This window comes from Lycium ferocissimum, chromosome 3 (assembly GCF_029784015.1).
Source record: "Lycium ferocissimum isolate CSIRO_LF1 chromosome 3, AGI_CSIRO_Lferr_CH_V1, whole genome shotgun sequence".
NCBI lineage: Eukaryota > Viridiplantae > Streptophyta > Magnoliopsida > Solanales > Solanaceae > Lycium > Lycium ferocissimum.
The window spans coordinates 16,712,126-16,722,938 of NC_081344.1; the positions used below are offsets into that span (position 1 = coordinate 16,712,126).

The window sequence follows — 10,813 nt, forward strand, 5'->3', positions numbered from 1 at the left end:
TATTGAGAATGAGACCTTAGTTAACCAAAGAGGTAATATGTTTGTTAGAGATAAGACGGTTAATATAATCCACCTAAACTTGTTAGATTGTGTGACTAAACAGAAACGAATAGTTCACCAAACTTCATGCTCATCCCAGCTAATTATACGAAATAAGTAGTGTTTTCTCTTCTAACTTCTAATTTCAATTTTTCAAAATTGATCTCAATTTGACTTTGAAATATTGTTGGGTCATTGACACTTATGTCCTTATTTTGTGTTGGTCTTTAATTTTTGTCCCTCATAACAAACAATGTTTTTACGAAACATAATTTTATAATATTTTCACATCATAACATTTCATAAGTTGTGCCCCGCCCCCTTAAAGAACTTACGCTGTACCGGCAAAAATTTAAGACCAACCCATTTGAAGAGCAAAAACTAAAGAATTTGAAAGGCAATTCGTTCAATTTCTTCATGTATTTCGTTTTGAATAAGAATTCCATTTAGCCTCCGTTTAGATTGTCGTTACCCATGGTTTGATAATGTACAGTATGCTATTATATTATACTGTATTAATGCATACAATATTTGAATGGACTGTATTGTTTGTTGTGATTTAATAACATTTTTATTATTTGATTTGAATGTATGGTACCTCATGTAAATTTACTAAAATACCTTTAATCCGTAATTACAAACTAATTCATATATATTAATAAAACTAAGATAAAAGATAAAATTGAAACTTTAATAAATAAGTAGGTGGTGGGTTGTGGGGGTCAGAGGGCGGGGGTTGACAGGGGTGTGGTGGACGTGAGTGGGGTGGGGTGTGGTGAGGTATAATAGGGAAAATGTAACACCTAACCACGCAAAAACCATTAAATTCGTGATTACAAAAATCAAACTTTTTCATAATTATATAATCACGAAATTACAACGAATTTATAACACCATACAACATACCTTTAAAAATAATGAAAATAAACATAATTTCACATAAAACATTACAATAATGAACCACGGAAAACGACCATCCAAACAGTGGGTAAGGGTCCCAGTCCTTGCAAAAAACAAAACAAGTTTTTGTTACAAAAAAGGTACTAAGTTACAAAGACACAGAGATTCCTTGGAGTGTATATATTCATCAACGTATCCGAACGCTTTCAATTGATCATCGATTTCTTTCCCAATTAGCACAGTATGAAGGCTCCTCGGAGACCGATCCACGCCATATCAACATGGGTTCGACGGCAACCCCCAAAAGTAAAGGCTTTCCTGGCAGTGGTTGCTGGCATGGCGGCGTTAGTACTGCTGCGTGCCATTGTACACGATCACGACAACCTTTTTGTAGCTGCCGAGGCTGTTCACGCCATTGGAATCTCTGTCCTTATTTATAAACTCATGAAAGAAAAAACTTGTGCTGGTAAGTTACAATCCCCACCATTACCAACCATTGTGTTTTTTTTTTTTTTTGTGTGCTACGTTTTTTTTGATTAAAGACTAGAAAAATAAGACAGGCGAAATTCGACAAATAAATTCCCAAATCTCAAAAGTAATGACTAAGAACCCTAATTGATTGTAGTAAACCTAATTAGCGGATTAGGACTAATCATGATTACTAGCATATTCATTGATTATTGTCAAACAATGGGAAGCAGAAAAAATAGTTGCTTTTTAAAGGAATTTTAAGAGATCTGTTTTATATTGAGGGTGTTTGGATTGGCTTATTTTTAAGTGCTTTTTCGTAAAAATAGCTTTTAAGCTCTTTTTTTACTTTCTGTGGTGTTTGGGAACAGGGGCGGAGCTAGGTTGGGCTGAGGGTTCATCCGAAACCCCTTCGACGAAAAAATACACTGTATATACAAGGTTAAAATTATTTTTTATGTATGTAGTACATGTTGTGCTCCTTGGCTTCTTCGTGTGTTTACTTCTTTATATTTTTGAACCCCCTTGTAAAAATCCTAGCTCCGCCACTATTTGGGAAAGATAAAAAGTGTTTGTATGCACCTACTTTTAGTCCAAAAAAGTACAAATTAAGCTAAAAGTCAAAAGTTGGGTATTTTTAACTTATGGCTTTTAGCTTTTACTCCTTCCGTCCATTTTTACTTGTCTGGTATACTAAAAATAGATGGCCACTTTTTTGTCCAATTTGAAAAACCTGTGCTGGTAACAATTCCACCATTGTATTTTGCATATGTATTGCATGCTCGTATATCAAAATTTGGTGCTTGTTTTAAGGAACTGTAAGAGATCTGTTTTCTCGACTATGTATCAGATTGATTTTTCCACTTGTGTTGAAATTTAGAATGGATTATACTGATTTTGTGGAATCTTTATGCAATGAATGTGACTGCTGAATCTATTCTACCAGTGCCTTAGTTGGATTATATAGAAAGGCATGTTTCGTATATGATAAGAATCGGGTTACTTGAAAGAAAACAAGAAAAAATAGTTGGGAAACGATAAATACAAAGACTAAAGACTAGAAAAATAAGATAGACGAAGTTCGAGAAATAAATTCCCAAAATTCAAAGGTAACGAGTAAGAACTCTAAGTGATTGTAATAAAAACCTAATTAGCGGATTAGGGTTAATCATGGTTACTTTCAATTCAAGAACTTAGCTGAAGACTGAATTGATCTTGACCCCTAACTGATTAATTAAATACAATAATTAGTACTAAGACTAATTACCTTCTTCAAATTATCGAGTAAAAACCGTAGATATTGAGCAAAAAATTATTTTATCTCTTAAAAGAATCGTTCTTGTAAGGTTATAAGATGCTACCTCCGGTCCACTTTACTTGTCGTCCTTACTAAAAATAGAAGGTCCAAAATAGTTGTCATTTTAGAAAACCAAGATATAATTAAGTACATTTTTTCGATTTTGCCCTTAGTAATAATTATTCATGGAAGTATTCCCTGCGGTCCAGTTTACTTGTCGCATTTTTGTTTTACAAGTCCCTTAAGAAACTGTGTGTTTTGACTCTTATACCCTTATTTAATATCTTTAATCATTCAAAATGTTAATCTCTCTTCAATAAAAACTTTATTGATTAGTCCTTCATCAAAAAAACTTTATTGATTGGTCATATTAGTAATATATGTGAGTTAATCTAAGCAATCACAATATTGGAGTATGTGTACGTGCTCTTCACTTAGGTTTTCTATGCTAATTAGTCAATGTTTATTACTTCCAAGAATAATTATTACTAAGGGCATAATGGGAAAAATATACTTAATTATATTTTGGTTTTCTAAAATGACAACTATTTTGGACCCTCTATTTTTAGTAAGGATGACAAGTAAAGTGGATCGGAGGGAGTCATAAACATTGACTAATTAGCATAGAAAACCTAAGTAAAGAGCACGTACACATACTCCATATTGTAATTGCTTAGATTAACTCACGTCCATTACTACTATGACTAATCAACAGACTTTTTATTTATTGGAGAGAGTATTTATTGAAGAGGGATTAACATTCTAAATGATCAAAGATATCAAATAAGGGTATAAGAGTCAAAACACATAGTTTCTTAAGAGACGTGTAAAACAAAAATGCGACAGGTAAAGTGGACCGGAGGGAGTATATCCCAAGTAATCTATACACAAGGTGTAAAGAAAAGAACTCTCAATAATATTAATAATGTTGTCAAAAAAGAACAAAATCCACCCCTCTATATAGGGGAAAAATCGTGCACCTCTCCCGAATAGCATGAATTCGAATCCTACTTTTATAGAAATAATAAAATCTAACTAGAAAATTTTAAACTAGGAAAACAAGTAAAAGATAATGTGACACTTCTTTCCAAAACTACCCAGAAAAAAAGGAAAGAAGTATTCAGCCCATCTTGGGCTTGGCATGCAAATCAACTCATTTGGGGTTCCATGTGAGCTCCAATCTTCCTTCGCTTGGGCTTGGACTTGGAATATGAAATATGTGTAGCACTCAGCCAACTCGTCGCAACAATGAAAAAAAAAAAAAAAAGATACTAACATGCGTTCACTTAACCCAAGTAAGCCTAGCATGTATAGATACACCCTTATAAAGCATGTGGACAACATCATTCCAATAGAATTTTTTTTTACTTACTTATTTATATGAGCGTAACAAAATTCTCATCTAGATGCCATAGGGAATAATACTGGAAAATCCAATTTAGTTCTATTAATAAAGTATTCCAGTGGGCATGGCAAAGACAACACAAGATCAAGATAAGGTTGATGAGCTTCAATAAGACATCAAGAATGTGCTTATCGTGGAAGAATTGTGCCGATGAGTGGGCTAAGTGCTACACATATTTGATGGTCCAAGTCCAAGTCCAAAAGGAGGAAGATTGGTGCCCAAAATGAGCTGATTTGCATGCTGAAAAGTGCTGAAAAGCAAGCCCAAGATTGGCTGAATCACACGTCCAAAAAGGGCCGGAAAGCATGCCAAAGTCCCACTTTTCTAGTTTTGGGAAAAAGTGTGACATTTATTTTTACTTCTTGTCCTAGTTTAACGTTTTCTAATTTAAACTTTCCTAGTTAGATTTATTATTTCCATAAAAGTAGGATTTTAGGGGAGGGGTGCACGATTTCCCCCCTATATATATGGGCGGATTTTATTCTGTTGGACAACAATATCGTTAATATTATTGAGAGTTTTTTCTTTACCCCTTTCTGTATTAGTTGCTTGAGATTTATCTTACAACCTTACAAGATCGATTCTTCTAAGAGGTAAGATAATTCTTTGCTTGATTTCTATGGTACATACTCGATGAACTGAAGATTGTAATTAGTGAGATTGTAATTAGTCTTACACGAATTATTGTTTTTAATTATTCAATTAGGGTCTAGATCACTTCATCTAAGTTCTTGAATTGAATCTGCTGTAATCATGATTCGCCCTAATACTCTAATTAGGTCTACTACAATCAATTTAGTCATTACTTTGGAGAATTCATTTCGCCTATCCTATTTTTCTAGTCTTTAATCTTTGATTTTTCGTTTCCGCATTATTTTCTTGTTTTTCTTTCAAGTAACCTGATTCTTATCGCTATACCTGCATTAACTTTTTTGTTCATGTTTTTTCCTTAAAGTATTGGGCACTTTTGGTGGTTGGCTGCAGTAGCTAAGTCATGAATCATTTGCATTAGCCATAAGGAGTATTGGAGACTGCCTCAGCCCTCTGGCAGTCTGGCATCTCGTGGTATTAGAATAGATGGTGGGGAAATGATTGATTGATTTTTCTCAGACAAATTGTCTGTATACTTTTTAAATAAACACAATGCAGGTGAAGAGGAGGTTGAGCATTTGTTTTCTGGCTCTTTGGTAGCGACAGTCTATTAGGATGAGATTCCTAAACTCCCTTTTTTTAAAAAAAAAAAAAGAAGTACAAGTACCTGAACAGTATTTACTTGCCTTCAGTTTCTTTATCTAATCATGCAACTTGGCATTGATTGGTCAACCGACCAATCAATTATGCCTCAACCCCAAACTAGTTAGGGTTGGCTAGATGAATCCTTTGGATACATTTTCCTCTACTCATGCTTATTCGCTTCAATACTAAATGATTGATATCTTAACGGCCAATTAAGAGTTCTCTAAAACTAGAGCTTCTCTGGATCTCATATTTACACGGACCAGCATAAAAAGACCAGATCTGTGTAAGGATAGCAAGAACAACTGAGCCGTAATCTCAATTAGTTGGATTTCCTATTTGGATCCTTTGCTTCCGTTGTAATATGTTCTTAGCTAAATCCACATTAATTTCGACTGTGTGCTTTTTGAAACAATTTTCCTCCCTGAGATTTTACGTGGACCTCGTTATATCACCTTCAACTATCATAATATCGTCCCTAAGGACTGTTGCTTAAGTATGTTACGTAAGGACACAACCAGATGATCTGAGTCGACCTTCTCACCTTTTTCATTTGTATGATATTGTCCTCCTGTCGAATATGATTATTTATATTCTTGAACAATATTGTATAACCACTTTTCCATCTTAACATTTGATTTCTGCAACATCCATTTTTTGTGGATTTGTTGGTCCTTAGAAGCACAACATTTAATTCATATAACATTGTTGGTGTCACAACTCTTCTCTAAAATTTACTTTCCACTTCGTTTGGTGTTTTCCTATTGCATAAAGCTCCCATAACACTCATCTATTTATCCATCGTATTTTAGTTTCATATCATTCTCTTGGATGACTGAACCTAGATATGTGATTCTCTACATTAGACACAACAATCTTGTCTAATTCCAATTCACAATCAATCTTTTTATGAGGCTAAATTGGCCTCTGTATATAACCTCATCTTTTTCTCTATTTTATTTCATGGTATCAAGGCCAACAAGAGAATTAGGTTGTGCTAAGAAAGAAGCCAAAACCTGCTTGTCTAAAGAATCAAACTGTTCCTGTCTGCTTTTTCTTTTTTAATTTTATGACCGAGGAAACCTTTTTGTTATATCCCCTATACCCAATCCTACAGCGATAAACAGAATCCCCATAAAAATACCACTAGATCAAGCACCAGTGATTTCGTATCCGGTCAAAATCTTGGCTGATTTCATTTTGATCTATGGTGACATTGATGGTGAGAGTATTTTTTCTTCTTTCCTTTTCAAAATAACTTCCACAGATGCCAAAGCTTTTTTCACAATATCTTTGTCGTGTATCGCATTACTTAGTTTTTATAATTCAAGCATGGTGAAAATCAATAGTGTGCTATTGAGATGGGTTATGAAAGGCAACAGTGGTAGTATGTATGATAGAATACTGTAACCTTTTTAGGGTCATTTATCTAATTGTTTTTGATGAAGGGTCATTTATCTAATTGTTAATTTAGTAAAATTGCTTGTCCTCTTCTGTAGATCTATTAATTATATCTCTTGAGTTATTTTTCCTTCTATCTTGTTTCTATCCTTATAAACTGGAGTTCTTTTTCTAAATACAATATGAGTCTATTTCTCAATCTTATCCCGAGTCACTCCTATGCTTAGAATTTCTTGATTGCATTGTCAGTTCCCCCCGATCATTTGTAACTCTAATTTGTACTATTTCAGGACTTTCACTCAAATCCCAGGAGCTCACTGCTCTGTTTTTGGCTGTCAGACTGTATTGTAGTTTTGTCATGGAATATGATATACACACCTTACTTGATTTAGCTACATTGGCTACAACCTTGTGGGTTATTTATATGATCCGATTTAATCTTAAATCAAGTTACATGGAGGACAAAGACAATTGTGCAATTTATTATGTGGTAAGTCTTCAAACAACCTCACTTTTATATGTGTTTCATACGAGGTCTAGACTAGGGGGCATATAGAAGGTCTTCTAACTTTAGTACATACATTGATGTAAATTATCTTTGGTCTATAGCTACCACATACCGTTTTTACCTGTACTAGTGAAGCTAGACAGTATTTGTGGTGATGTTGAATAATAATTTCAATTCAATTACAACTTTACTTGGTATCTGGCAAATGAAAAATATAGATAAAACTAGGAATTTGATTAGAGAAGATCCACGTGTGGTTGATCCCTCTCTGTAAAACTCCTTAAGATCAAATTATCTAGTGATTTGTACTAAAGGTGGATTTGTGAGATGATGAAATTTGTAGAGTGAAGTCTCTTTATAAGAATGCATTTGAGTAGATATGAAGGTTCAACGAAGGAATTTCATTCTCACTTTTGTATGATTTATAGTTTATGGCAAGTTATATAAAATTTCAACTAGAAATGATCTCAAATGTTTACTTTATCCTAAAAACTGATTTCAAGTATTTGGCTTTATCAACGAGAAGAAAGATCTCCAACATTTGGAAACTAGAGAATATTTTTTTAATTTTAGTAATGGTACGTGAGCAAAGTGACTAGAAATCTCTATTTCAGTATAACTGTAGAAGCTTCCTTTCAGTTCCATATATCTTTAGCATTGTCAAAAAATATATCTTTAGCATTTCATGACAAGATTATTTTGTTACAAAGTAATTGTCTTTGAATTCTGAGTAGTCTCAGCTGCTCATACGAGGGCTTTTTAAAGTTATATAGACATTGGAGAATGTTAAGTCCTCAGCTTCAGATAAGTAAATGGATATCATTTGGTGTTCTTTGTTTTCTTGTTTCTAGATTTTGGTTGCATGACTCTTTGTTTTGCATGCTGTATAGAGTATTTCTCTGGCTTCTCTTTTAGAAGTAATTTTTTAACGCACTTTTGTCCAGGTGATCCCTTGTACTGCCTTAGCCTTACTAATTCATCCATCAACATCACATCACTTCATCAATAGAATCTTCTGGGCTTTCTGTGTTTATTTGGAGGCAGTTTCTGTGCTTCCTCAACTTCGTGTCATGCAGAACACTAAGGTATAGTTACTGATCATTGTTGATGAACATGCAGATTTTGCCCTCTTAAAAAATTTCCTGTAAGCTTTGACAACCTACTTGGTAATTGGCATATTGTCTACAGATAGTTGAACCTTTCACAGCTCATTATGTATTTGCGTTGGGTGTTGCGAGGTTCTTAAGCTGCGCTCATTGGGTTCTCCAGGTTTGATTTACAAATGTCAAAATGACACATATCACATAACTTTCATTGACAAGTTTTTCATTCTTCATATTTGGTGTAGACGCAGTATCTTATTTGGCTGAGTGTTTCTACTGCTCTACTTCAATGATTCAAACTAGCATGGTTTGAATAGTCTTATAGCATATTTGGCCAAGTTTCTAAAATCTACTTATTTTGAAAAGTGCTTTTTCTTAGTACTTTTTGAGAAATTACTTTTGGAGATAGCAGTTTGTGTGTGGCTGAACAATTCGAACAACACTTTTATCAGTATTTTGCAGTAATTTGTGCTTGGACAAGGTTCCAAAAGTTCAAATGGGAAAAAACTACTTTTTTTTAGCTTCTGCAAAACAACTTCTGCTACTAATCAAAAACACTAATTATTATTTCCCTAAAAGCTTTGTCAAACTCCTCGCTTTTCTAAAATAAGCGCTTTCTGAAAGAAAAAAGGAAGCTCTTTTGGCTTCCTAGAAGCTTGGCCAAACAAGCTCTAAGTTGATGAAAAAATGATCGTAGATTATATGGTGCTTTAGTTACTATTACTTTGTCCTAGATTTGGATTAGTGCCTTATGATGCCTGTCTCAGCATCACTTCCAATAGTTAGCGCAAATTCAGGTTGTGCACCAAGTACTTACTACATTATATGGAACTGATGGACTTTTAGAAACATCTTCAGTTTGTTGAACAATGTATTTTTCTACTATGATAGGTTGTATAATTTGAGATTCTTAACTGGCTGGACAAATTTCGTATATGTGGATATTGTTCAGTGGCTTAAGTTTATGATCAGAGACTGAGGAAGATTGTCACTTTTAGATCAATTTTCGCATGCATGCTATTCAATTCTACTAACCTTCTGATTTTCTCTTGGCCTGATGACAGGTTTTGGACAGTCGTGGCCATCTGCTAGTAGCATTGGGTCATGGTCTATGGCCTTCAATGGTTCTTATATCTGAAATTGTTCAGACATTCATCTTAGCAGACTTCTGTTACTACTATGTTAAAAGGTTGACTAATCTTCACATTTGTATCTGTTTCTTGAATACGGGCATCCCATGCCTTGCTTGCTTTTCAAAATGCTTCTATTGACCATAGCCTTCTCATTTTGTAAATGTTTTGCAGTGTTTTCGGAGGACAGCTGGTTTTGCGCCTTCCTTCTGGGGTCGTGTAACTGAAGTTTGTGCTAATTGATGGACGAATTTCGCGTACCCTGCTTGCCTTGCGTTTGCTTAACATTTTTGTATCTACGCGAGTTCAACAAATGGTCTGGGTTCTCCAGGAGTAAGATCAAAGAGTGGATGTTCTTGTAAAGCTAGCACTATCTAAATGGGATGTTCTTGTAAAGCTAGCACTATCTAAATGAAGTATTTGATTTTGTGGCAATCATAGTTTTAACTTTTTTCTTTATGAGCTCTAATTTTACGGCTTCAGAAAGGTAGCTCCACTTGTAGTTTTCATGAACTATGTTGAATGATTAATGATACTGGTTGTAACATAAACTACAGTGCCTATTTGATTACAATATAAACAAGTTGAATGAAAGAGTTTTTTCCTTTATAAGTTCAAAAATTGGATAATATTTACGCGCTTTAGCTTGATTTTTGGGTTTTCAAAAAGTAGTGAGTTTTTTTATGCACAGATATATGCGAATTCAGTAAAAATATACAACTTATATACGATTTGCATATTTGTTGTATAAAATCTGGTCAAAACATACAACTTATATGCCACATGCATATAACTCTGATACAATTTTTTTTATTGTATACAAATTCGGTCAAAACACATTAGCCTACATATAGTTAGCATGCAACTTATTTGTGTTTTTCTTTTTGAGTTTCAGTATGAAATTCCAATGAAAACTAACTCTAATTTTCACTGAACTAACTCAAAATTTAGATATAAACTCCAAAGAATATTCTCAGTCGTTTGCAATAACATTCAATCCGAATAAATAATAATTTTGCAAATTACGATTTTCAAATTCAAAGCTTCAAAACGTTTTAGTGGTTGTCAATGAAACTTTAAATGGAGTTGCAACTTTTTAATAATTTCTTAATTACAACCATGTAAAAATATATGGGAGTCTCCATATGACTAGAATAAATGACCTCCCAATCGTCCCCTCGAGGTTGATATATCCCTCTGACGGGTGCATCTTGAAATTGACAAGAATAACATAAAGGTCATTGACCACAAGTTGTAAGGTATATATTGATCCGCATATGTTAAATCTCCAACCATCAAAATCATGAAAGGATCATTCATTATGAG

General features: G+C 33.8%; 1 protein-coding gene across 1 annotated transcript; it reads left to right on the forward strand.

The window, feature by feature from the left end:
• The first annotated feature begins 1,033 nt into the window (after positions 1–1,033).
• LOC132049905 (uncharacterized) lies at positions 1,034–9,956 on the forward strand. The gene is made up of 6 exons (XM_059440879.1): positions 1,034–1,405; positions 7,037–7,236; positions 8,199–8,339; positions 8,443–8,523; positions 9,422–9,546; positions 9,662–9,956. The coding sequence occupies exons 1-6, from the start codon at positions 1,183–1,185 to the stop codon at positions 9,708–9,710; spliced, it is 819 nt and encodes a 272-aa protein (XP_059296862.1). The 5' UTR covers positions 1,034–1,182; the 3' UTR covers positions 9,711–9,956.
• The last annotated feature ends 857 nt before the right edge of the window (positions 9,957–10,813 follow it).

Excerpts from the sequence above, each read along its gene's own strand:
- LOC132049905 (XM_059440879.1), top strand. The coding sequence starts at position 1,183 with ATGAAGGCTCCTCGGAGACCGATCCACGCCATATCAACATGGGTTCGA. Across the intron at positions 7,237-8,198 it reads ATTGTGCAATTTATTATGTG|GTGATCCCTTGTACTGCCTT; the intron begins GTAAGTCTTCAA and ends ACTTTTGTCCAG. Across the intron at positions 8,524-9,421 it reads GCGCTCATTGGGTTCTCCAG|GTTTTGGACAGTCGTGGCCA; the intron begins GTTTGATTTACA and ends GCCTGATGACAG.